At 44.6% G+C, this 27662-nt stretch overlaps 1 protein-coding gene across 1 annotated transcript in view; it reads right to left on the bottom strand.

Annotated features, from left to right (window-relative positions):
- Nucleotides 1-12839: 12839 nt before the first annotated feature.
- Nucleotides 12840-27662, bottom strand: part of CDHR3 (cadherin related family member 3) — a 33733-nt gene continuing 18910 nt past the window's right edge. The window contains exons 11-19 of the mRNA XM_059472963.1: nt 27449-27547; nt 26618-26844; nt 24951-25122; nt 23128-23372; nt 19900-20081; nt 18537-18550; nt 17075-17106; nt 15990-16038; nt 12840-13344 (exon numbers count right to left, since the gene is read on the bottom strand). Of these exons, the coding sequence (XP_059328946.1) occupies nt 13115-13344; nt 15990-16038; nt 17075-17106; nt 18537-18550; nt 19900-20081; nt 23128-23372; nt 24951-25122; nt 26618-26844; nt 27449-27547 (1250 nt within the window). The 3' untranslated portion in view covers nt 12840-13114. The remainder of the gene's footprint in view (nt 13345-15989; nt 16039-17074; nt 17107-18536; nt 18551-19899; nt 20082-23127; nt 23373-24950; nt 25123-26617; nt 26845-27448; nt 27548-27662) is intronic.

The following is a 27662-nucleotide window of genomic DNA, read 5'->3' as shown; positions in this document are numbered from 1 at the left end:
GGAATGTGCCTTGGGAAATCCTTGCTGCTGCAGCAGTGCATGCAGATGCATTCATTGGCTTTGCAGCCTCTGGGGCAGGGCTTTAGCTGTGGCTGGAGGAGTTACCTGTGCTGCAGGAGGGGCTCTTACACTGGGGCCCTGTGGGCTTTTGGTAAAGAGGGCTATGTATCACTCCTGCAGGCATCTGCTGCTCAGCACTTCTTTCTGCCTGTTCAGAGCAGAGACTTTTGTAACTTATAGTTATCCAGATTTTCATTTGAATTGCCCTTTGGAAGAGGTAATACAGGCAATTTTCACTTGTTTGCATCACTGTGCAGGTTTATTTATTTAAAAATACATATTTCATCCTAAAATCTGAAACTCTTGTTTTCATATTGTCTAAGAAAAAAGATGGTAATTATACATTAAACTTTTCAATCTTTGGGACTTAAAGTTATAGATGATATGGCTAAAGATTTTATTAACCTTTAATATTTTCAACAGAACTATGTTACTGTCTATTTCTTACGTGCTTATCTATTCTGTCACACATAGACCTGTTAGTCAATGGTGTGGCCTAGTTGTAAAATGATAACCGTGAGTATTTTTGCACACATCAGAGCTGTAATGGATTAGATCAGTATATGCCTTATTGATGGCTGAGTTCTAGTCAACAAGTGAAACAGCTGGAAAGCTTAGCACACTGATTGTGTCAAAAAAACCTTAAATTTCATACTCACTCAGAAAGACATCCCTAGTTTCCTTAGGCTGAAATTTACCTTTATGCTTTTTGTAGAACAAACAAGTGTGTCCCATCCCCAGAGTGCTGTCCTTCAAAAAATGAGGTGATGGAAGAGGCAGGGCTATAGCTGGTAAAATAGACATTCAGAAATAAGGGATTGTGTTTTGTACAAATTCAGGCTCTGTGTGTGTCTGCTCCATAGAGCTAAATGCAGAACCAGGCTGCTGTTAACAGGCCAAGGTAAGTGTGATATGTAATCCACAGTAAGCAAGATTTTAAGAAAGGAAAGGTAACCCCATGTGCAGTTCTGGCTCATTAGGATAAAGCTGGTTTCCCTCTGCGAGGGGAGGGACTGACAGAATCCTGCAGGCTTTGATGGCTGCTCAGTCCTGCAGCTGGGATGGCATGGGAAGCATCCTGCAGCAGGGGAAAGCAGCTGCTCTCATTTGCCCTGGACCCCCACAAAGGGCTGAGCAGTCCCTGCCTTTGAATTAATATCAACATGATGTGCTGGCAGCCCCAAAACACTCAGTGTCTTATTTACTCATGGCAGGGGAGGGGATGGCTGTCTGATTTCCCAGCTTTATCTTGAGTGCACAAGAGTCACCACTGCTATCAGGGGATGCAGTGTGCTTGATCCCTCTGTACTGAGGCAACAAAGGGCCTGGATCTCTGCCAGCTCTCTACAGGTTTGTAATTGTCAGCTGGCAGCAATTTTACTTGCAGCCATCAGTGGAGCAAGCTCATAAAAATCCTCTCATACTGCAGGAATTATCCTGGTAGCAGCCCCAGCAAATCAAGTGCTGTATGAGCCCTGGTGTGATGCTGGAGAGGGGGATTTTGATCAGAAACCCACAGTGGGGAGGAAGGCTGTAAGGTGATGGTGGAGGAAAATAAAGCTGAGGGTCAGCATGAGGTAACAACAGAGAACTCCTTAGTGAAGAATAGAATCCATTAGCATTAGGAGGTGTTTAAGGAAGCAAATACATTGATTTAGGCTGCTGTGACCAGTGATCTGGGGATCAGGCCTCTGTGACAATGCTGTATATTGTGTATATTCTGCATGTACTGACTCCTGGGAGCATCCCTGCTGTGGGAGCTGGCATGGTGACAGTGCTGGCTGAGAGCTTTGCCACCAGCCTGCAGGAGAAGCAGTAGGAAATTCAATCCAAGAGAGGCCTGGCAATGCCAAATCCCCAAGAGCCAATGCCAATAGTGCAGAATGGAGTCACTCTGGGGTCTGTACCACTTTGGCCCTGTCACCTCAGCAGCAAACATATCTGCAGCACAGGGCTGGGGCTGGAACACAGGCTGACAGGCCAGCACTACTGCTAGAATGGATTGTACTGGAGCCAAATAATGAATGGGTGGTGAATTCCTCAAGGCTCTGGCTCTGCTGCACACTTGGCTAGCAGTGGAAGGCATGGGTGTGGAGCTGCCACTGAAGGTGAGAAAGGAGACAGGTGCCACCTTGATGTGAAGGACTGTGCGACAGTGGGTTCATCACCTCCTCACAGACACAGGGTACCTGCAGCCTGTTTATTCTCCCCCATTGCCCAGAACTGAGCAGCACATAAAGCTGGGGCCATGCTGTGCTGGTTTGGCTGCCTGCCCTACTGCAAACTCCTGGGGAGCTGTAGGGAACCTCACTCCTGGAAACTGCCTGAAGACAGTCCCTCATGCTTCCAAAAAGGCCCCACTCCTGAGCAAGTCATGACAGCACATCAAATATTCTGGATCATCTACTTCTATTCTTGTGGGAGGACTTAGTGTGTGTTCATTCCTAACAGATTTGCTGTATTGCCTAAAGCAAAACTGTTGTCACAGAGACCAGAGTCAGAAGCAAGAATTTGCTGCTTAATCACCTTGAAATACTAAGCTGAATAATTAGTTAAAAGAGTGGTACAGGATTGGAGTGCATCCCCATCCATTAAATATTAGGGAATGAGGGCATTTTCTTCAAGTTTAAGATCTAGTCTCTGTATATTAGTTGCATTTTAGAGACTGACTCAAATGTGCAGTTCCTTTCTGTCATGTCAAGTGAATCCAGGTGTACCCTTCTAAACAGTTCTTTCCTACAGACACTATCTATTTAGAGCAGGAAGAAGAAATTAAAATTTTAGCCTTGTGTTTTTACAAATTTTCCGTTTTATTTTTATTTGTAACCTCCAAAATTTTGCCTGCACAAAAGCACTCTTCCTGTCTGGATCTTTCATTCTGAGTTAGGGGAAGGTAAAGCTGTGTTGTGCCATCCTTAAAATTTGTGGCCACGTGGATACAGTCAGAGGTTTGACCATTGTTTCAAGACAAGCACCCTAGGGGCTAGGGAAATATGCACCAACCCTGACTGTGTTTTTCTTTCAGTCTTTCTTTGAGGAAATCTTATTCTCAGTTATCCATGTTTTCAGTTAATGTTTCACTGTGGGTTCTGCTTGGCTGATACAGGAATGCTTCCTCAGGCTCTTTTTTTTTTTTTCCCCTTACCTCCTGGACAAAACCCATAATGCTCAGTAGAATATCCTTGTTATTCTTCTATAAGAGTGTTCTTCTATCTAGCTCTCTAAGTAGGTTCCCTCTCATTCTGCTACATCAGTGATTGTTGCAAACAGTGGGGGTGTGTTTGGACAGCTGGCTCTCATAATCCATCAGGCCCATGGAATCTGATTGATTGCTGCTGCTGCCAGGAGATTGCACCTGCTGCTTGCAGGTACCTGTGCCCAGCAAAGTGGTTTGTGCTTGCCATTACATCCTGTCAGCAATTGAACAACTCCTCATTAATTCATAAATCTTGCTCTGTCTTTTCTTGGCTTGTGACTTCATGTTACTGCTGCCAGCTGTGTTTCCTCCTTAATTGTCTGTGCAGCCTTTTGACTTAATGCAGTCATGGAGGGGCTCTATGCTGATATTTAACTCACAATCTGAGCAAAAACAGGTATTAGCATGATCTTTAATCAATTCACCTGTTTGGTTTCAATTTAACTTGAAGTTCAAAGTAGTCTGCACTCAGAGCCAAAGTTGTTGCTTTCTGTGGCCTAAGATCAGCAGCTGAACCCCCTGGGTTATTTCTTGTCATGTAAAGCAGTAGTCATTTCACATGCTGCACCTGCCCTGCCTTAGGATGGTATTCTATCTGTTGTTATACATGTTGATCTTCCTAGCTCCTTTTTATTTTTTCATTTATATTTGATACCCTAAATCATCTTCCTCTGGTGACTTCAAATCCAATTCTCCACTACTTTCTGCAGATACAGCAGCTATTTTTAATTTTTGCATCCCAATCTGCTTTTGCAAGCATCTAATTTTGGCTTCACATTTAATATGATTGGGTTCCCTTGGAGGTCTCCTTTGCTCTGGGGTGAAAGGCTGCACTGTGCATGCTAATCCTTCTGCTGGATTCTCCTGCTTTATGCTTCTGTGGCTTTTCTTTCCCTTTTTCTGAATTGAAAATACTATATTTCACTATTACCTTTATGAGCCACTAGACTCTACTCCTTTTCAAGCTTTGTAGTATTTTCTTTTTAAACAGCTTTCAGATCAGAGAAATTATTTTCTGCTTTTACAGTGGCTCTAACAGGACAAAATGTTTTAGCTGCTCCCCCAACAGCCATATTAATACAGGAATTGTATCCTCAGGTTTCATTTCATAATCACTCTAAAATGGCTAGAGAACGCTTATTTCTATATTGTGCCTGATCTATGAACTGGAATGGCACATCTCTTCTTCCACAGAGAGGTGGCTGCAGCATGGAAGATCTCAGGAGTGGTTTTTTGTAGATTCTCTTATATTGCTCAGATTTTCAGTTGGCATTTGGGTGGCATTAGTGGCTTCTTGAGGTCTCTGCCTGCAGTGACATAAAGATTGCTGTCCAGCAAAGAAATAAAAGACTGGGCAAACTGTAAAGGACAGATGTTGGCGATCTAATAAAAAACCCTTTTCTGGTACCTAGCCTAGTCTGCACAGAGCAAAAGGAGGTTATGATGCCTTGAGACTGAATTTGACCTACTCTTACACAAGGAGTTTTGCACTGGGAGTTTTCCCTCTCTTTAGAAGGGCCACTGTTGGCTCTGGGCCCTTTACTGACATGATGTGCTTCTACTGTCCTGGCACAGTTCCTGTTTACACCATGGAAACAGCCTGAAATTCAACTGGACATTTCACTGTGAGCTGACCAGCAAAGATCCCTGATCAGCAGCAGAAGAGGAGAGGACCCAATATTCTCATAATGAGTGCAAAGGAGAAAAATGGGGATAGAGTCCTTGAAGCTGCAGCAGCCCAGAGCTGAATTTGGGGTTTCAGAGGTTCCCAGGAATGACTGTGAATGCAAGGCCTCTTTATGACAGTGTGCAGGCAATGATCCCAGGCACAACATCAGGAGTACCCCTGGAGAGGGCTCATACAGAAATTGGCATGATACAGGGAAGGTCTCCTCCTAGCAGATCATGAGTGCAGGTAGATCAAGCAGTCATGGTTAGAGAATAAAATAGTATGTGCTAGTAGAGGAGACAAGGATGATTATTTTTAGCTTTAGTTTCCACAGAGACTGTGCATCAAAAGTAATGAGAAAGGACTGGCAGGCACAGGAGGCTTTTTGCTTTCAGCTCCTTGAAGAGCATCTCGAGAATGAAGACAGACCAAGAAATGAATTTGAGAAATGCTTTGCTAAAGTAAAAAGCCAAAGGGCCTGTATTTCCTTTTTGTCCTGAGGCCCTGAAAGCTCTTAATTAAGGAAGTATTATAATTTTGAACTCTACTGACTGTCTGGTTTATTATGTGGCAAATGTGGGCCCTTCAGAGTTTTCAACATTTTCTTGCTGGAAGTAGAGCGGGGCAGCTGCAAACTTGGAAGATCTCTGTTTTCTTCTTCAAGAGACCATGAACTTATTTCTCCCTGAGCTGGGCAGTTACTTGTATGGATTTACAGCAAGTGCAATAAGCCTGCAGGCTGGAGAGAAGGAGTTTTGCTGGCCATGCATATGTGCTGGTGCCCCAAAATGGGCAGAAAGGATCAGTCCCTTCTGGATTAATCTCTTGAGCTACCACTCAGTTGCAACCACCTGTCATGACCTACAGCTAACAGAGCTGAAAGGACAGTGATTCTTTCATGCAAGAAGAGCCAGCAGAGTGATTGCAGCCAAGTTCTGGCTGGAGGCACCCTGGGGCTGGCTGCTGCTTTATTGTGTTAAGAGGGTAAGTTCATGCCCTTTTAACTCTGTGGAAAAAGCTTCTGGTTCAGTGATGGGGCAGGATCTCCTCAGGAGCATGTAAGAGCATGGTAGTGATTCAGCACTGGCTGTGCATGAGGAAATCCCTGTCCTGACTTACAGAGCAACACTAAAATACTGTCCTGAAATGTCTGTTATTCTAGTTCTTTGTTGATCATCCAAGCTGGCTCCCACACTGCACCAGGGGTGGGGAGGGGACAAAAGGGCGTGAGGTACAAGCTGCAGCTGTGCTGGTCTGGAGGGTGCCCTGCCATGGGTGAGCTGTCCCAGGGACACCACCCACCCTGTGCAGACAGACACCAATGCTCTGCCCACTTCCCCCTTCTCTCTCATCCCCTCCAGCACCAGTGGGGTTGGGGGGATGCCAAAACACATCCTGGCATCAGGCAAAGTAGTTTGGGAAATTCTTCACTGAGATTTATGTATCACTGAGCTGGATTTGCTGCTGTTAGACATTGGTGGGACTCAGAGCTCCCTGGTCAGGCTGAAGTGGGGTGCTCACATGTCTGGGGAGGCTTTTGGGGTAGTGTTTGGCAGAACAAAGCCACTTTCATAGCTGGATAGCATCTGAATAGGTGAGATTTCATTTCTGGAATTTTAGTCCTTGCTTTTTAATACTTCATAGCAAGCAAATACTGTTGTGTTTTGGTATAGTGACTCGGAAATACCCTTTGGCAGAAAGTCACGGGCAGAAATTAGTGTCCATTTTGATGTTTTTGAATGCTGTCACATTTCTAAACTGGTTTTTTTTCCCCCTGAAATGGTGGCGGTGTCTAATCTCATAGATGTTTCTGCCACAGGCTGCAAGCTTTCATATCTCTAAGGGCATTTCAAAGTGTATTAGACAGCTAGCCCTGGTGCTGGTAGTTAACAGAGAAACCTCAGCCTCCTCTCTAGGTGTCAGTGTGGTTACACTGCTTGCATGAAGTGGGATGATGTGATCAGGCTGGATGTTGCAAGGAGGAGCACTTAGAAATTCAGTGTGAAAATGGATTGAATATGGTTCCTCCCTGCTTTGGAGCTCATGTCTGTGCAGAGAACTGCTGGAGCATCCATCCCTGCCTACAAAAGAGTGGGTGATGAAGTACAGGAGCACCCATCCTGTGTCTCAGCTAAAACAGCGAGGAACGGGCTCAGTTCAGTGTGGCAAAGGGAAGAGCTGAAAGCAAACAGAAAATAGGTCATTTGATCGTTTCTGGAGTGACCCAGAGCCTCTGCAGCGGATAAATCCTGTAAGGGGATCATCTCTTTCCGGATACGCCTGCATCGCTATGGTGCCTGGCGGTCGGGCTCGTTTTTCTCCAATTCACTTTTCTTTCTGCTTGACCCTCTGAGTCGCCGACCCTGCGGGGCTCGGGCCCCGTGCGGAGCTGGGGGAGTGCGGGTAGAGCCCGAAGGAGCCGGGGGTCGGTGCCGCCCCTCCCGGCCGGGCGCTGCGCTCGGTGCCACCTCGGGGCCGGGCAGCGCCGGGGCTGCTCCCGTCAGGGGGAGTCCGGGCCTGGAGGGGCTGAGGGAGTCCGGGGAGGGTGAGGGAGCCCAGGCAGCAGGAGAGGGGAACCCAGGCAGCAGAAGCGGGGCTGCGGGAGCCCGGGCAGCAGGAGCGGGGCTCTGTGGGCTCCCCACAGCCGGGCTGCCCCGGGGCAAGGCCGCGCCTCCGCTTCCCAGCCTCAAGCCGCTCCATGCCCTGCCTCCCTCTCAGCCAGCAGCGCCTGGAGGGAGTTTGAGCTGAGCAGCCGCTGACCGGCTGGCACAGAGCCCTTCTCTGCATCGCTTTCCGTACCTGCAGGAGAGGAGAGATGGCTGGAGAGAGCTGGGACCAGGCCAGAGAGGGGGGTGCTGGGGATTCTCCTCCACCTGGGGCCAATGGGGCCAGGGTGCTCCTGTTGTTACAGAAAAAATAGCGTTGGAAGGGACTGTTGGAGAACATCTAGTCCAACTCCCTTGCCAAGGCAGGATCACCAAAATCAGGTTACACAGGAACGTGTCCAGGTGGGTTTTGAATGTCTCTGGAGAGGGAGACTCCATGACAGCCCTGGGCAGCTGTTTCAGTGTTCCCACCCCCAGCGTAAAGAAGTTCTTCCTTGTGGTTCTTCTCGTGTTTCACTTTTATGGCCATTGCTCCTCATCCTGTCCCTGGCACCACTGAAAAGTGTCTGGCACATCCTCTTGGCATGATTGAGATATTTATGTTGAGATCCGCTCTCAGTCTTCTCTAGATTAAGCAGGCCCAGTGCCTGCGGTCTCTCCTCATAACAGAGATGCTCCAGACCCCTCACTGTCTTTGTTGCCCTTTGCTGGACCCTCTCCAGCAGCTCCTTGTCCTTCCACCCTGTCCCCTCACAGGGTGCTGCTGAATGTGCAGATACAGCAGCCTGTGGGTCCGCCAGCCCTGCTGCCCACATGGACAGGACCAGGCTGCAAACCCTCCCTGGGTGAGGTTCATGTGCATGGGATGCACACAGTGCCTCTGGAAGCTGTCACAGCTGCCCAGTAGGCAGTGCTGGCACAGAGGGGCCAATCCTGTGCAAACACAGAGCTGCTGCTCCAGTCTGCATGGCCCCAGCTGGTGTCCACAAACAAGAATTAAAAATGAAGCACAACTGCATGGCCAGACCAAGCTGTGCCTTGCCCATGTCATTCACCAGCTGAAATCCCAGGCATCTATTGACCCACAGTTTGGTACCAAACAACTGCAGTTCTTGAATACAATTCAGGGTCAGATGCATTCATCTGTTTTGTTTGCAAGTCTCTCACTCAATAATGAGCCTGCTGCAGAAACTTGCTGAAGCTTGTATTTGACTTCTTTTATCTCCTGGCCAGGCCCATGCTTTTCTGCTGGGCTACTGTGATGCACATCTCGTGGCATCTGCTTCCAGATGCAGAATTACCCCAAGACAGGTCCCAGAAAACAGACCTTGGAGCACTGACAAAGCGTGGCTGATGCCCCATCTCCTCCTGGGACCTGAGCACACAGCAGCATAGCCTGACTGACCTCCCTGCTCAGTTTTTCCCTCGTTTTCAGCTTCCTCAGGCACTGGTGCAGTGGCACAGACCTGCCCTCACCTGAACAGCCTGGGCTGAGACTCAGCTGATTTACCTCTGTGTGCACTCCGTAGGCATTGATATCTGATCTAGGCAGACAGAAAGAGCTGCTTTCAGGGCACAGCTCATCTGATCTATTCTAAATGTCTGCTTTTTAATAAGCCACCCCTAGTGTCTCTTTCTCCCCTGTGACAACACAGGGAGCTGTCAGGGACTAGTTCAGACAAGGCACGTGCAGATGGAGCCCAGTGGGGCCCAGTCTGTGCTCAGCCTTTCAGCTGGAGCTTTGCAAAGGGCCTGCTGTGGCTGGGGGTGTCAGACACCCAACCAGCTGGGGCATGTGCAGTGTGCAGTTGTGGCTGCTTGCTGTTAAAATGTTAGTTACATGATGGTGTTGCAATCTGGCTCTCATAACATAAGCTAGCAGTCAGATTCTTTGCTCAGGAGGAGAAGGATTGCTTCCCTTGTCTGACCCTCCTTCTCTGAGGGGATCCAAACACCCTCTCCTGCTCCTATGAGCTGTCACAAAGTGGCAGCCTCCTGGGCAGACCCTCTCCATCTCTGCAGCTCAAGTAGTTCTCATGTGTAGGTCTCTTCCAGATCATGAAGAAATGCAGTATCAGCATTTTTATGTTCCTTGATATAAATGAAGTTACATTGCCAGAAGCTGAGACTTCTGATGTTTATTACAAGTGCTATTTATAACACCAGCATGAAAGCAGAGCCTTTGGAGAAAAGAACAAAAACCCCAGTAACATGGTCACACATAAACTGCCTGGGGGAATTAGACCCCACCAGGAAAAGTGACCTGTGCTCTTTCCTAATCACTCTTGAAACTTTCAGAACAATGTCAATCCACAGATCTGGAAGCACTTCAGAGATGTGTCATAGGTGGGGACATAGCAACTAAAGTGTGGCAGAACTCACACTGATTTTTGTAGACATCAGATAAAATTATTGCATAACATGTAATAAGCGGCTGTAGGTCAGGAACTGTTGCCCCCAGCCAGTCTGCCTGAACCACCAGGTGCCTTTCCTCCTCTTCTAGTCTCAGCTGATCAGTGTCATCACCCTAAAATAAATGGCACCAAAGTTCACACTTTGTATCTGTGTTCACGGGGACTAACAGAGCTGTTGAAGACTAGAGAGGCTGTTCTCATCATCTAGTCTGACCCTCTACAGCACACAGCAGCTGTTCTTGACCTCTGAAGGCTTCAAATGATGGAAAGGGCCCATGGTCTTGGCTAATTGTTCCAATAATCAAATGCTTTTATTGTGTAGAGCTGCACTTAATCTTTGCTCTCAGTCCATCTAGTGGCAGCTCTAGACACCGACTCTGTGTTCTCAAAAGACTTCTGAAAAAAAAAACCACAAAAGCTCCTCTGACAACTAGAAGAGGTTTCAAACATTTAAAGCTGTACTGCACAGTGTATCATAATCTCTATTTTATGAAAAAATATATGTTTCTTTATATTCAAAGTATCTTTTCACATATTGTTTGATACAGTAAGTAACAAGTATACACCTGGGTCAGCCGGTTCTACTTTCTCTGCTTTGTCCTACCAAAGACAAGCCAGAGACATGAATGGATGTGCTTTGGCTTGGTGAGACCAAGAATTCATTCTTGATTCCTTCACAGGAAGGAGCACTTACAGTAGTAGGGGCAGATGATAGGAAAATGGTGCTGCTTCAGCATGAAGCTACTGCTCATGTAAAATCTTGTTTGTAGACCCTAAGCAAGGGAAGTAGTCCTATGCATGTCCAAAATAAGGTTTTATAGGAAAGACCAAGATGAAGAATGATTTGGATCTGGAGATCAGCACTTTGCACCAGGAAGGGTGAAGCTGTGCTTTGTGGTCAGCACTCTTGTTTCCTCCTGCAGGAGCAGCATGGGACTCACAGGATGCTTTACCTTGCTTAACCCTGCCCCTGCAGTGCTGAGCACACCAGCTAACCCCACCTCAACTGGGTGCAGGCATTCTGGGCAGTGTTAGTGCTTGGATCTGGCATCTCTTCTATCCATGGCTGCTCTTACCTCAGCTGTTCTGAGACCAGAGATGAGAGCACCACTCCAAGAGCTGTTGCTTTTCACCCAGCTGTTGCCCCACTGTGAGAGACCATGGCACCAGCAGTGTTGGCCATGACATTGTGTATGCATGCATGGAGTTCAGAGCCTGCTGTGATGCCAGGTTATGCTGCTGTTGGGGTTTTTTCCCTAAGAAGGAAGGAAATAAATTTGTGCTGTTCAGCAGGAGCAGTAGTAAAGAAAGATGAGTATTCATCTGCCTCTTTGCCAGTTTCCTGGCTGAAACTACAGCCTGTCTCTCCCTTGCCTTAAAAAAAAAAAAAGTATTTGTCCCTTAATCACTGAAGTAGTGCTAGAATAATCAAGAAAGTAAAGCAGATGCCCTAGAGAAATGTTCAGGAAAGTAAATACAAAACGCCGTGTGTCTTCCTATCATGGAAATAATGCGGTTAACTTCTTCAGGTAATAAAATCTAATGTGTGGAGGTGCCAGGTGTGCATACGGATAGGTTGGTGTCAGAGTGCTAGGAAGATCAGAGTTCCAACAGCACTACCAGCTCCTGCAGAGTTTCTTTATGTCACTGGAAAACCACCTGAATAGAAACTGAATGTGCTGCATTTGCAGCTAAAAAATGCAAACAATGGTGGGTTGGAGCCCTGAATGTGTGGCTGCCCTTGTTGGTGCTGTAGGGTCAATGTTATGACAACTGCCATGGACACAGTGAAGTGATAATGTGCTCAGGGAGTATAAATCAGTCTTTCCTGTCTGTATCATTGTGGTGTTCATTACACACTGGGTTTCCGATTGTGCAATGAAACAACATTTGACTGAAGATGATTTGTGTTTGTTAGGGAAGTTGCTCCTGAGCCAAGCCACTCCTTTGGAGCACAGCAAAGAGTTACAGCACCATGACAGCTGCTTTTGTGAAGTGTAGGATCCAGTGATTTCACTGTGGATTTCTCCATCAAGGTCCCTCATTGCATGACAAAAACAATGTATGTGAGAGACTGAATGTAATCTTCATTGACTGCCACTGCTCAACTTAAACCAAAATTTTCTTTTACCACCTGATATCAGTCCCTTGCTGTCAAAAAACCTTTTTGCAATCAGTAAAGAAAACAAGCCAAGACAAGCCATGGAGTATTAAGTCATCGTTTATAATTACTTTTCTTCAGATTAAAATAATTTTATAAAATCTTGTCAGGTTTGTTTGTTTTATATCAGGTTTTCAGACAGCGCTTACATTATACATGCTCACACTCAGAAAAGATTATTTCACCCCATGTGTTTACTGTCATTATTCTTTTGAGTATATTCCACTTGATCCTGTAAAGTATTAAATGTGCCAGAGGAAATACCAAAGGTGAAGATATTGAATGCTCTTAGTGTTACAAAAGATAAATAAGCTGAAAGTGTTGACAGCCTGAGATGCCACAAGAAGATGTGAGTTTTCTCTACTCCAGAGCTGCTTTCAAGCCATGGACTTTTCTACAGCAAGATGGGAGGGCAAGGAAGGGCTGAAATAAAATACTGAATGAAGAGAAAATATTTTTAGCTTCTACCAGCAAACATTTCTACCCTGCTGTGCTTTTCACTCACCTAGTTGCTCAGCAGGGACAGGAAACCCCATTCACATCTGTGTGTGCTGCCATTCCCAAAGGCAGGCAGAGGATGGGGCCATGCCTGCCAGAGGTGCAGACTTTTCTATGGGGAAGCTACCAGTGTCTGTAGGAGGCAGTGGGCACTGAATGCTTCTGTCCATGGCTCTGCTTTGCTTCCTCTTCTTCTCTCCTGCTCTTACATGCACCTGCCAAAGGTGCATCCAGATTCATCCTGCCTTTGGGTCGGGTTTACAGACCTTATGGCCACTTTTTGTTTTACAGTGAGAGAGAGAGAAAAGTCACATCTGATTCTTTGGCTGTTCAGATCAGGTGTCAGTGGGGAGGTGCCTTGGAGTCTCATGCACTCTGGCCTAATAGAAAAGGAGTTCATTTTGGGAGAGGAGGTCAGTTCCTGCCTTAAGGGGCTGGTGAGGATAAGCCCCCATCCTCAGACTCCTCTTTCTTCTTCTGCAATCTCAGCCCAGCTTGGCCTGGTGTTTCTCATTGCCCTGCTGAGGGCTTGGCAGCTGGTTTTGTTGCTGCAGTCAGCTCTTTCCTCTTCTCTGAAGGCTCTTTTTTGCTTGGTGCCTCTGCTCCATCCACCCCTTGGCCACTGTTTTCTGTGGCACTGGACATTTCCTGCATAGCCAGCACTGGCTGAAGGGGCTCATTGCTCCTCTTCCACCTCCGGGCCCCCGACCGTGTATTGAACTCATACACTCTGCCAGTAACTTGAAAGAACAAAAAGACAAAAGATTAAAATAATGTTTGCCTTATCAGATTAAGACATGGCAGTTCTCAGCATGGAACTGAAATGGGAAACGTGAAGCTCTTGGAATTCAGCTGAGCTGGGGAGGCAGCCCTGAGAGGGAAATCCTCATTTCTGTGGAGAGCTGGGCATCAGAGTGGCTGCTAAGAGGAGATTCTGTCACTATAAGAATTGTCTTTGCAGTTAGGAGAACAGGGATATTTAAACATTCCTACTCCAAAAGAAATCAATTTCTTATCACCCTATAAATTTATCCAAGTTCTAGCTACCAGGGGTTAACAAACACATCCATATCTGTAAGGACAAAACTTCTATCTTCAGCCATACTGAGCAAGACCATTGTGTATGTCTGTGCCTACTTTGTCATGTAGAGTTGCCTACCAGAGGTAGCAAACCCTGCTTAGGAGCACAGCATGCCACATACATCTTCCAGACCATGTCAGTTCATCTGTACTGACCCAGGATTTGGAGATCCAGTGAGTCTTGGCTGCACACATTCCTTCTCCATTTACACAAAATGCTTTCTTCCAGGCTTGCTGTCCACTTTGCCATTAGTAGAGTGAAAGTACTGTGTGTTTCATACAAGTACATTATTTTCTCATATAGATAAAATATGGTTAAATTTGTGTTGTTTAGCACACATGGCTATCTCTCATTGTCAGAAAGACTTCTGTCTCTATTCAGGTTTTATGGGTAATTTCTACTTGAACATTAAAAGCAAAATATCTTCTCCTTCAGTTCATTGCTACCTAGAGATAAGTGAAAAAATTGCTGTGTGTCCAGTGTGACCCCCTCACAGTCTAACTCACTATATCTTGCTACGAAGAGAATCAGAAGCTATAATGGCACTTTCTGTAATCAAACAATAGAAGACAAACAAAAGACCATTAAGGCTTGGAAAGAAACAGTGGTTACGTGTTTCTAAATGTTGCAGTTTGTATCAGAATTAATGGTTTGTGACATATTAACACAATTTGAGCAACTCAAGATGAAACTGGACCTCTTTGTATGTTATTTTTTCTGTCTGCTTACGAGTCAGACATGTTAAAGCAGCCCAGATCAGGGAACAGCTTCTGACCATCCCTCTTAATCATATTCAACAGATGATGTGCTGGGGATTATTAAATCTCATTTCCAAAGCAGCAACCCTTGATCCTCTAGGGTTTGCAATGAGTTGTGGAGAAGAGAGGGGAGGAGTGGGGAGCACACTTTTCCCTGTTGTCACCACAGAGCTGTGTTAGAGCTTAATGTTTGTGTCAGGCATGACACAAATGCTGTGTCTCTGGATGAATGTTTGGATGGGCTCAGATATCCTGGAGTCCACTATGGTCAGGTTTGTTGAGAAAGGCAGCCCCAGCTGTCCTGCAGGAAGACTGGAAAGCAGCTCTTTCAGCAGCCTAGAGACTACTCATGTTTAATATATTACAAATGCAGTTACACAGGGAAAAAAACAGGGATTTTGGAGCCCATTCCTCCAGATCTCTTTATAAATAGCAGGTGAGCTTGGACCTGGATCAAACCAGCCTTGAGCAGCCTTGTGGATGGACTTAATTGCACAGTAGGGTCCCACTTGTTTGCCCAAATTGTACTGAAGTCTCCATGCCTGGTGTTTCCCATTAGCTCAACACGTCCAACAGCTCTGAGCCAGCTAATAAAAAACACAAGTTACAGGCACTTTGGTGGAAATTGGCCAGATGAATCCAAGCCTTGAAACAAGCCTGCCTTCTTCTGGATGATTTCTAGACCTATTGTTTCAGGCTTATTTTCAGATCTATTTTATAAAAACTTATTTTGTCTGATTGTCACATTTTACCAGCCCCTCATCTCCCTGCTGGGGCTCTCAGCCATTAGGCACAGGGCTGGGCACCCTAATTCCAGGCCAAGAATCAAAGTAAGGGGCTCAGGCAGGGGCTGTGTTTCAGGGGAATGAGGTAAGCCAGATCAGTCCTCAGTAAAGTAAAAATATTTTTCCTGTAATGAGCCCTGCTGCAGAGCAGTGGCTGTCACTCGGGGAGCTGGATGAGCTCCCCAGCAGCTCATCCTGAGGTTTGTAGCTTTCACCTTATTTTTGCTTTTCCCAGCTGGTTAATCAGATATGCCCAGAGTTCACATAATTCACATAATGTCACCAGGCGCCTGTTGCCAGCTGATGGCCTTCCCTTTTCTCCCCAACAAGCAATGCCTGAGCCTTGGATAAACAGCAGCAGCACACTGTTCCTGTAAGGGAGGAGGTTTGTGCAGGAGCCAGTAACTCACCCACCCACTTCTCCAGGGAGAAGTTCAGGAGGTGAAGGCAACACTTCTGCAGTGACATTTATCTCCTGGCCATTCTCCAGACACAAGATGGGTGAGACCATGTAGCTATGACAGCACCAGAGCAGGAGACTTGCAACATATTCCTTCTCCCCTCCCACCTTTCTATACCACATCCATGCATTCCAGTTTAGCAGAGGAATTGTGAACAGTCTGACCCTCAGATGTGTGCTTTCAAGGTCTATAAGTATATTCTAGAAATATGAAAAATCAATGTCAAGCCATATTTAAATCAACTAATCCAGTTTGTTTCCAGCCTAATATTCATATCCTCTGTTAATTGCTTTTTATTACCTGGGTCCCTGGCTTCTCCATCAAAAATAGTGTTTAGCTTTGTCATTGTCTGTGAAGAAACACAAAATGAAAAATGAAAACTGTGAATTAAATCAGAAAGAGGAGCAGTAACTTGAAAATGGTGATTTACATGGATGGAGGTGGATCTATGTGGCTTGTATATTGCATTCCTTTCGACTGTTTTTTTTAAACCAGTCCAATGGCAATACTTTGGACCATAGTCCAATGGCAACAAGAGCCATTTGTGGTATAGGGTTTCCTCACTAGATATTTAAAGGAGAATTAATAAGTTCTGACATGCTAAATGCCTCCATGTGTGTTACCACAAGATGATCTCCTCCACCCAGAGTAGGCTTGGGAATCCCCTCTCTAAAAAATGTGGAGAGAGGGAGTTCACTTATCAAAGTGCTTTGCACAGATTCACAGAATATCCTGAGTTGGGAGGGACCCACAAGGGTCATCCCAGTCCAGCTCCTGGACCTGCAAAGGATCACTCCAGGAGCCACACCATGTGCCTGAGAGCATTCTGTCTATTTACACAATTATGCAGCCTTTATGTAATTATGTCTGCGAAAAGGAAGGAGCCCTGAGGCCCAGGAGCATCTCCAGCAGTGGAAACATCCATGACATTTTGCTGCAAACAGCTATCAAGGGCAAACTCTTCACAGCCTGGGTGTGCTGGCACACCTTGCTGGTTGCACTCAGGTGGATCAGAGTTGGCTCCACAGGTCAGTGGAGTCTCAGCAGGGCACTGCTGCCATCAGTGAAGCTGGGGCACTTGTCCCACCTCTGCAGTGAGTGTCCCTGTCATTGTTGTGGGCACAGCCTGTCTGACCTCCCACGTACAGCATTTGGGCAGCAAAGGAGCCCCAGTGCAGGTGAACATCCCTCACACACTTGTTGCTTCCAAACACAGAGGCCAGCTGGGACAGTGAAGTGTTTGCACTTGAGAGCAATTATTGCCTTGCCTATCATTTTTATGCTCTCTTTGGAAAACAGACACCATTCATAGAAAGGGTCCTATGGTCATATTGCATGATGGGGCTGGCAAAACTGGGGCTTCCTTTGAGGCCAGCAGTACTTACCACAGTTACTTCTTTCTTAGGCTTCTTCTTTTCTACAGAAAGGAAAATGCACATTGTTAATAATCAGAATTTTCTGATGGTGACTGTAGACACTAAAGTCAAGATTTCCTCAAAGAAATAGACATTCTTTCTACTCAAATGCTGAGACATCTTAAATGAATCTTATTTCTTTTCAAATGCTGAGTGAGAATCCACAGTTGCCAGTGACTAATCAAAAGACTAGCCTTGAAAAGTCAGTAATGAATGAATAGTAATTTTATTAAACAAATTTCCCTTTCTAAATAATATGAACAAATACAGAAATTCACCTTTGGGAATATCTGAACTAGAAATGCAGATTATTGTTTTACACAAATGCTTGTGATTGCAAAGCTTTTGTCAAGTATCGGCTTGGAGACAAAACATGGCAGAGCTGCATTTTCAGTCAAGTAAAATTCAGATTGGAGAACAGTTTGGTTGTGTGTGAATTCACCACACTATTAGCTCATCCCACATGCAAACAAATACAGCAGCAGTGCCATGGGCATCTCAGCAGCACGGATTTGTGGATGGTACCCAACCAGTTGCTATGATTTCTTCTCACTCACTCCTTGCCAATTTGTTTAATGGCCTTTCAGTGGAGAGCTGTGCCTGGCCACAAATGGGCTTCCCAGCCAGGTGTGCAAAACGCTGAACTGCTGCAGGTGGATCTCAGCCTGAGCACTGATGGGAAACCTGTTCTGTCTGGCCCTTTCTGCCCAGCATTTGGGAACCAGTTTTTCAGAAAGAAAAAAGTGCTCACTTTTTGGAAATCAGCCAACACTGAAATGTCTCAAATTGGGCAACCAAGAGAACAGCTAATTTTGTGGGGTTTGTTAGGTCTGCATTTTTTTCCAGCTGGGAGATACTTACTGAGGAAAGGGGAATTACAAAAGCAGAGTCCTACTCAGCCCATATGGGCAGTATTTTCTAGCAGAAATGCAATGGGACTAAAAAGAACAAGACTGCTTAAAAAAAACATGCTTTTCCATGTGTGATTTATCTCCCTGCTAGGTTATGCAAACATTTTAGAAAGCAGCAATACTTCAAAATAAATCTTTATATAAGTGAAGTAATGGTGCCAAGGGAGCAAATGATCAGAGAACAGGGAATTAGAGTGGAGAGGACTCTTGAAGGTGCTATAGATGGCTGGGATTATTTTTTAACAGATAGCATATAAATTGTGTGTGAAAAATACACTCATTCTTTAGCATCTATGCCAGAGTACCAGACTACTCTGAATTTGGGTTTTGCCTAATAGTTAATAGATTTAAAGATTAAAAAGGCCATGAAATCAGGCCTCCCATAATTGGCCAGGATTATCTAATCTCAGTAACTTTCTACTGTGTCAAATTTCTATCTAGAAATTATTTTACAGATTTTACACAGAATCATAAACAAGGTCTTATTTTTAAACATTAAGATATAGAAAAGAGGCACACACCTGGAGCATTTATCCTGCAATGAAAAGAAGATTAAGAATGTAGCTAACAAATGTCATGGTTTTCTCTACCAAAAAAAAAAAAAAATTCCCTTTCACTTGGCAAGAAGGATGTGTTTCCTTGAGTTCTGAGATTAGCTTGGTTTATTTGGTTTCTGATTTTGCTTTCACAGAAAGCCTGCATCATTTAATGCTGCTCTCAAACAGGAAAACAGTCCTGAGCATTGCTCTAACACCTCTATAAGAAGGGATGCTCTTAAAATAATAAAGTCTTGTTGATGATGGCATAATGGATTTATATAATCTGGAAAAATATTTTTTCAGATATTGTAATTTTGTTCCATCCTGGGAGGAAGATCAGTTTTCTTTGGGTCTGATGTGCTCAGAGAATGCCTTTTAAAAATATTTGAAAGGTTATAAATGTTTTTGAAAATATAGAAATTGCTTTTTGATCTGAGACCCCAGTCCCCAATAAATCATTTGCCCAATTAATAAATAATAGCAGTATCTTAGATTCATTTGTCATTTTTATCACAACCATTTAATGCTTTGCACACGTGATCTGAGCATATAGTCACAGTCATTTAGTAGCTCTTTACATTTAATGTAACTTCCAAATTGATGTCAAAATCCTGAGAATACTTGTAGAAATCCTTTTTTTTTTTTAATCCCAGCCACTTAAAGGCCTGCTTATCTTTGTTTTGTGAAGTACAAAGTCAATTTAGAGGCAGTCTGGCTCCAGCCCACTGAGAAAGGAGCCAGCAGGGAACTCTCCACTTCCCACAGTGACTCAGAGCTGGTCCCAGGTGCTTCCATGCCTTTTGCCAAGCATGAACACTTAGAGGTAAGCTTTATGGGCCAGAGCCTTGTAACTGGCTTGGTAAAACTCCAGGAAATCTGCAGAAGTTTTGCCAGAACAATGAATTTGGCATGAACACCAATATTTGCAAAGGACACTGGGATCTGTAGCTAAGAGAGAGAAAAATGCATCCAGTTACTACCTAGATGGGAGCTCCCTCGGAGAGGGGGTCACATGCAAACCAGAATATTTGTGGTCAGCTCAGTCTGGCACAGGCTCCAACTGAGCCTCATGAGCATAGCTGCCTTTAGAGGTTACAATTGCTAATTCCACTCCTTCATTCTCCTAATGTTAATGTTACTAAACTCACGAAAAAAAAATGCCAGGGACACATTTCCTTGAGTTCATATCATTACCACCCATTAATATCGCTGTGTTAGCATTTACTGCAGTGCAGCCATGCTGCTAGAAAAGATTCAAAGCAACAACATTATCATGGCAGAAAGGCTAACTCTGTCACTGCCAGGGGGTGCTGGGGCTTGCCCAGAGTGCCATGTGGGGACTCACAGAGAGGTGCTGTGTGCCTTCCCTGCCGGGGGGCAGCAGCTACGGAGCCGTGTCAGCAGCAGGAGCCCCAGGTGGCCCAGCAGCCCCAGGAGCAGCAGCGCGCCGAGGGTGACCACAAACGGCACGTACCATGCTGATGGAGAGTACAGGTTCTCTCTTCTGGTCACAACAGTCACGCCAGGCTTTTAAAACAAGACAGAAGAGTTCCTCAGGGCTGCATGCTGACACCAGATCACCTTTTATCTGGCTGAGGCAGCCCAGCTTGGCCCAGGGCTCGGCAGATGATGGGCACAGGGAGGTGAAGGGAGGCAGGGACTCGTGCCATGCTCCTGCCTGCTGACTGCCCTGGCAGCTCCTTGAACCCCTGTCTGTGGGGGTCAGAGACCTTGGCACAGAGCCCAAGACCCCTGTGCCTCTGATTTAGCCCTTGGAAAAAACAATTACCAACCTTTAGATGAAGAATTACAAGCCACAAAAGTTTAAGTAGAATGACAGTGAATTTATCACAGGGTGAATAGGCTTTTTGAGGTTTTTAGAATGGGGGTACAGGGGGCAAGATGGAGGAATCCTGGCATGTCCAGCCTTTCTCCTTCTTCTTCTTGGCCTCCATCTGCTGTTGTGATGTTGGCACTTTTAGATTGGTTTAGAGTAGAAGCTCACTGTCTTACACAGGTGATAGGTATTGGAATGTAATTGTAAATATTGTACCTGTAGTTTTTAGTATATAAAGATAACACTGCCCGGGAGGCGGGCAGAGTGCCTCTGACTGTCTTGCTGAGCAGACCTCAGCTGGACAGGAGAAAGAATTTTATAGCTAAGATACAATAAACAACCTTAGGACCAAGAATTGAAGAGCTCTGACTCCTTCTCCAAGTGCCGGGCTGGGAAAAGAGACTTTCTAATGTATCTCGGGGTCACTCTGACCAGCTGAGATTCTGAGAGTGGTGGGGTTTAAGAGTCTCAGGTTGCCTGAGAGGCTGTAAGCATGCTTACAGTGGAGGGTGGGCAAGTTCAGGGAATACAGCCATTACTGAGATACTGTTTTCTTTTTACCTAAGGCAAAACTGGAAGTAGGTCATCTTCACTGCAGTAATCATTCGGACTGCTTTGTAAGAGGAGTTGAACCCTAAGAAACTGGGTTATTGTATAAAAAGAAATGGAACTCCTTCTTTTTTACCCAGTGACTCGTTCCAGAAGGAAAAACCACACTTCCTGAGCAGTTGCAATCTCCCACATCTTCCTGAGTGTAAGGAGACACATCTAGGAGCTGGCACATCACTTGGTGTTAACAGCTCATTCATTAAGGTCCTATCATGAAACTATTCTCACACATTTCAGAAATTACTCATTCACTCTACCTAGTTCATTACCTAGTGTGGTACTATTAGTTTTGATCACCAACTGAAGTTTTTCTTTAATTTTCTGTAAGACAATTGTAATCACGCTCAGTATGAAATTGAGCAGGGTATCTATTTCTTTCCAGTTTAAGGAAAATTTTAAAATAATCTATTTAGTCTTGTCAAAAAAAGATACATGCAATCCTTAGAGAAATGCTCAAATAATATCACCACCACCACTTTCTCCTCACCTGGACTGAAGTCACAAGTGACATTTTGTAATGGGGCTTCTTTTCTACACTACCTAAACAGCTTTCCAGTTTCTGACTCATCGAGCTGAGCACTGAACACATGTAAAGAGTAGTGATGGGAGGATTTGCTGTATTGGAAGTGCTCTTCTGGAAAATAGCCTGCAAGTGGAAGATTGATATCTCTGGGGAGACAGATTTAATGCTGTGGTATGTGGTTGAGACTGTTTGTAGTTGTGGTGAAGCATGGGAAAGAAATACAGAATAAGTTTTTTCAGCTTAACTTTTCATTTCCACATCAAGTTGGGGGAGTAGAAGGCAGTGAAAAAATCATTTATTCCTTCCCAAAAGATCATTAGATAAGAATAGGGTTATTAATCAGTCTGAAAATTTGGAGCTAAGCATGTTCAGAGCAAAGCAACCAGATTTGTATGGTCTGATCTGTATGGTATGATCCTGCTGTTTGCAGGACCCTTTGGTTCTGGCTCAGTTACCAGAAGCCTCCAGAAGATCTAGACCATTTTACAGCAAAGGCCTCTTTTACCACTTCACTTGGATATTCCTGCTTTCATTCCTGCATGCAAGAGAGAAGAGGATAATGCCATCTGCAGGCAGGCAGGGAATGGATGGACAGTGGATGATGGAGGGTGGTGCAGCAAGGCAGGACTGGTACAAGGATGGAGACAGAGTGGTCTGTACCTTCAGGCTGTGTCACATCTACAGACAAGACAAAAGCAAGCTTTCTGCACATCCTGCACCAGCCTGAGGGAAATCAGCTTCAGAATTGAACTGGTAAGACGGAGCTCAGCTGGAATGGCTGTGCAGAGGAGTGAACAGGATTGCTGGGACACAGGCCCACATCTCCAAAGGATGTGCAAGGTTAGATCCACCTGGGCTGCCGAAAGTTGTGCAGGCTTACTCAGCTCAGCCATGGACCATCACATGGGCGTGGAGCTCAGGAAAGACCCATCCCACCCCTCTGGATTTGCTGTCTGAAATCTGCTGAAACTGCAGCAACACACTGAGCTGTGCAAAACTGATTCATTTCCTGACATGCTGCTCCAAGTTTTACACGACAGTGATCTCAGGTCTGGAAAAGGGACGCTTTTAAATGATGAGGATTTGTTGTTGTTGTTGCTGTTGTTGTCTGTTTCAACTCTGATAGCCACAGATTAATGTGCTCCAATGATAAAAAAGCACAGAAAACTGCAAGGCAGATGGGGGAGTGAATAGTTATGAATAAAAAAAGAAGTAGTGCAAAATGCATGAGGTAATTTTAAGGTTCCAGGCAAAGGTTAATCCCTGCTCTTTTCTTATTAATAAAGCTGCCAAAATCTTTAACTTTCCAGTTGTATGGTAATGGCAGCATGCCCAGTCCTTTGGCTTCCTGCCCTTTTTGTTTTAGAAACTGAAATACAAAACACATGTTATGACTCTGTACCTGGGACTAATCCTTCATGACACTAAGCACATGAACCACCTCTGGCTTCACCATAAGAGCAAAAGGCTCAGAACCTCCCAGGACTAGATGCACTCCAGGGTTTTGCTTTCCTTTTTCATACATCTACCCTCTTCTCCTTACTCCTGTGGAGATTACTCCCTAAAAGAAATGCAGAACTGGACATAAGCTTTAGTGAACTTACCGTAGTGGTTGTGACAGTAGTTGGGTTTGGGATAACTCTGATGCTTAAGGTCACTGTTCCAGTTTTAGTTAAGTGTGTAGTTTTGTCCCTGGCAGATACTAAATTGTCATCTGTTATGTGGACATGCAGACTGTAAATCCATTTTGTATCAAGTCCACTCTCATAGTCAAACCTTGATGTAAGAATCAGACGAGATGTGTTGGAGCCAGCACTTGGTGAAAAAGTGAAATGACTGTTCTCATTGCCTGCAAAAAGGTAACACCAAAATGCAAAAAAAAAAAAATTACTTTAATCCCACATTAAAGTAAATGTGTGTAACAAGTGGTGAAGTGTGGTGAAATGTCAACGACAGGAAGGGCTCCTTGATCTTCCTTGTACCACATAAAATAATTTAAACCAGCACAGTCACAAAAGCATTACAATCTGGAATGAGACCTGCTATGGGGACGTAGCAGAGAGGAGGCTGTGGAAACACTTCAGAGCCACAGGGCACACAAGAGGTCACCTGAATGACCTGAACTTACAACCAGGGTAGCACCCAACAACACCCAGCTGGGGTGAGGACCCTGCCCTGTGGCAGAGCTCATTCCAATACTGGGGTGCCCCTGGAGTGCTGCTCCAGCCCCTCTCCAAGGATTCTCCATCTGCCCAGAGGCAGTGGCCATTGAAGAGAGTTAATGGCTCAGTAACACTAATTCCCTGCAGTGCTTTGTCAGCACCATGGGGCAGGGAGGAGAGTTCAGAAATGCTGGCCCCCACCCTTTGCTTTCTGTCCATTGTAGCTGGAGAGCTGCTCATGGCCCAGGCTGCAGGCAGACCAGCTCCAGCGGTTAGGATATGGACAGACCACATATACGGGAAATCAGAGCCCTGAAAAGGCACCAAATGTGCTTTGGTTTTGCTCTTGCAGCCCCACAGAGATGAAGAGTTGACATGTCCTTGAAGGCCATGCCTGTTTTATAGCACAAAAAGGGCCATGAGCTGCTCTGTGACTCAGAGGCCAATGCATGACACAGCTCAGGTCTGTACCACCAAGACTGGGCCCATGATCAGACACTGATTTACTAACACAGCCGTGCCATTTGTATGGAATCGTGTGTCAATACCATGTCTGCAGAGCTCCTTCTGTGGCATCAAGGGACTGCAGTAAGACAGAGATTCCCTCTTTTGATGTTCACAGCTCTTTTACTGGCCCCTGGACAATCTGCTCCTTCCTTCACAGCAATCACCTCAGCAACAAAAGAAGGAATTGCCCCAAGAGAGCGTTTCCATTTTTGTGAAGCTGAGTGTCATCCCACACCACTGCAGTTCTCCAAGTGGATGCAGCTGATCACTTGGTTCAAAGAATGATTTTTAAAAAGAGGGTTTATTGCATACAGCATGGACCTATGATATGCAGGTTGGAGCAGTTGTTTTGAACAGTGCACCACCATCTATGTGATGGTGAGACATGCAGAAATACAGAACTTTCCATCATTTCTCAAGATTTACTCAGCTCTAATGGAAGGGAAATTTGACACTGCACACCTTTCCAGCTCATTCTTCTGAAGTTCTTGTCAAATGAGTAATTAATAGCCTATTAATTAATATGGCAGGCAATGCAGCCTTGCAAGGGAGTGGTTCTAGCTGCTAGCACCTGTAGCACCAGTAACCAGCTTGTGGAGAGGATCAGTGTAATGATGTGCAGAACTTGTGGATCACAGCTAGCTCACCATGAAATTAGCACACAAACTATGTTAGATATTTGTTTATAAATACAAGTGAACTGTTAGCATTTGGTATTTTTTCCCACTGTTCCCAGCTCGCCCACTGTGACACAGTACCTTCATTAATGAAGTAACGGAAAGACCTGGGATCGGAATCACGATCTTGACATTCAATCCTGAAGCCATTAACATTGGTCCCAACAGCTAAATCGACTGGGATTTGAAGTGAGAAGAAATTGGGTGAACAAACTGGTTCTTCATCATTTACTTCCAAAACATTCACAGTTACCTGGAAGAAAAGAGCAATAGCAAGCTGAAGCTGCTTCAGTGTGCCAGGACGGATTTTGCTAATTTCAGAAACTATTTGCTTTTGCCCATTTTGTTCTTTTGATGAACAACAGTTGAAGAGCACTGAAGTCCCCTTCCAGCCTAGCTCCTGCCAGAAAATGTCTGTGATCATTTGTCCTTCAATTCTTCTTGTGATCAGCATTTCTTCTGGAACAGGTTCCATAAGCGGAGCCATCTTCCAAAAGTGAAGGCTTTTCAAGCTGATATGTCTCTTTGAGCAATCTGAATTGTGTTATAGTGAAAATGAGAAATAATAATAGTACCACAGAATCATTAAACTCCCTTCCAAAACTCTCAGTTTACTTCACAATCATTAGTTATGCTTCTTAGCATATTTAATAACCATTTAAAGTATGATCCATGGAAGGAAAAGTGTTTATAGACTGTTCCCAGTGAGAGAGAAATGCTGGTAATGGCCTCCTGCATGGGTAGGAGCACCCTGAGTAGAACCAGATGTGTTTATGTCACCTGGGATAAGTTAGCTAAAAGAAAAAGGTTACCCTTCCCAAAGTTCTTCTTTCTAATGTCAGTTTGTCAGACAACAAACAAGCTTGACATTGGTAAAAGCTTCTGATGCTGTTTTCATTAATTGTCATCTTAAAACATTGTAGATGATAAAGAGATTAAATGCCTCCTCGATAGCAGCTCTATGGGTGGTGCTTGGCTGGAATGAAAAGCAAGCCTAGTACCTGCGTCACCCCCAAGAGATGTGTAAAAATCAAATGTAAAGCAGTCATGAGGGAGAAAGTGTGAAAAGAAGTCAAAAGGAGCCTGTCTGTGAGGGACACTGGGATTCCTTGAAAAAAGTTACTGTAAAATACCTTTGTGGATATAGCATCTATGCTTTTTCTTCTGAATAAAATAGGTCTGGGCAGAAAAACTAAGACCAACCCTGCTATTCAAGCCATATCCTCTCTGTACCACTCCATGAAAACAGCTCTGCAACACAATTCTCACATTACTTTGGACACTTTGCAGGGAAAGAAATGACAAACAAAATCAAAAGTATGTTTGAGGGCCAAGGGACACTACAGAGACTCCAAAAAGAGTTTACCACTAAGCATGGCTACAATTAAATTGTGTTACCTGGCTTCAAGACCCTGTCCTTTTTCTATTTTCTAGTACCTCTGTAGCCATAAAGAATAACTTAAATTGTCTAGGGCACAGAAAACAACTTCACTGTCCAGGTAAAATAAGAAAAAGAAGTCTGAGAAGTGAACGCCACAGTCAAAAATATTGAAATATTATTTTATCCTTTTTGTGAGAAATAAACCAAGACTGAGTAAACAACATCTCTTTCATCTGAGTAATATATAATTGGGCAGGGTTGCACTTGCCTTTCACAGAAAGTGCTTTGCCCAGTGTCTTACTGTTCTTGCTAGGAAGAAGAGAGAAAGATGTAGGTAAAGGTGAAGTAGTAGAGTGGATTTACTCACTGATGCTGTTGTAGACTTCTGTTGGTCTGAGGCCTGTACTGTGAAAATATGTTTCTGAGTTGTTTCATAGTCTAACCTAGCTAAAATCCTCACATCTCCTTTCGTTGGGCTGATCCAGAAGATATTTGTGTAATCCCTGGTGCCAGCTCCAGCTACAATGGAGTAAGTGATGACACTGGGTGGCCAGTCCTTGTCTGTGGCATGCACTCTTCCAATGCTGGATCCAACTTAGAGACAAAAACCCCCATATTCATTAACATTTAAAGTAATACAAGGCACAGATGAAATTGAACTAAAGATTTGGTTAGAGTTTTTCACCCAAGAAAAATAAAGCAATGGTATGATAAGCACCATTTGCCTGTGGTGTGCTATGGCTCCCCTGTACACGGGCTGCTAACAAAAAATGCCAAAACACAGGAATGTATAGGGAACCTCAGCAGAAGTGCTGCATGGCTGGGCCAAGGGAGTCCTCACTCATCTGTGTCAGTCTGTAAAGGTTTCTGTGCACCACCACAGTCCCTCCAAAAGGCTAATTTAGCACGAGCAGAAAGACAGTCTAAAACAAGACATCTGAGTTCAGTTCCTGGCACTGCCACAGATTTCTTGTGAAATTGCTGAATTTGTCTCTGTCTCAGCTTCCATCTGTACAATTGGAGTTTTTGCCAGTTTAGTCTATTTAAGGGTAGTAGGTGGTTGCATGGTGGAGACCCTATTTGAACTGGAACTTTGAGCCATTTGTCTCATCTACATATATGAAAATTCATTTGGAGCAAAAAGGCATTTAACAACATGGCAACATTGTTTCTATCATTTAGGTGCTACTTACTGTACCTTTAGTAATTTCTGAAACACTAAATACATAAGATAAATTACGGAAGACTGGAAAAAATTCATTCACTGGCTTTATCCTGATGTAAATGTAGATGATATCTGGAAATATAACAGAAGATTAAATCAGAAGATTAAATCATAGTTAAGTATGGCTGTGAAGTTTTCTCATGCATATATTCAAAATACATATGGTATTCCTCTCTCCATGATGTTA

This window comes from Ammospiza nelsoni, chromosome 5 (genome assembly GCF_027579445.1).
Source record: "Ammospiza nelsoni isolate bAmmNel1 chromosome 5, bAmmNel1.pri, whole genome shotgun sequence".
Classification (NCBI taxonomy): domain Eukaryota; kingdom Metazoa; phylum Chordata; class Aves; order Passeriformes; family Passerellidae; genus Ammospiza; species Ammospiza nelsoni.
Note: the sequence above shows the minus strand (reverse complement) of the source record. Positions and strands in the feature narration are given on the sequence as shown.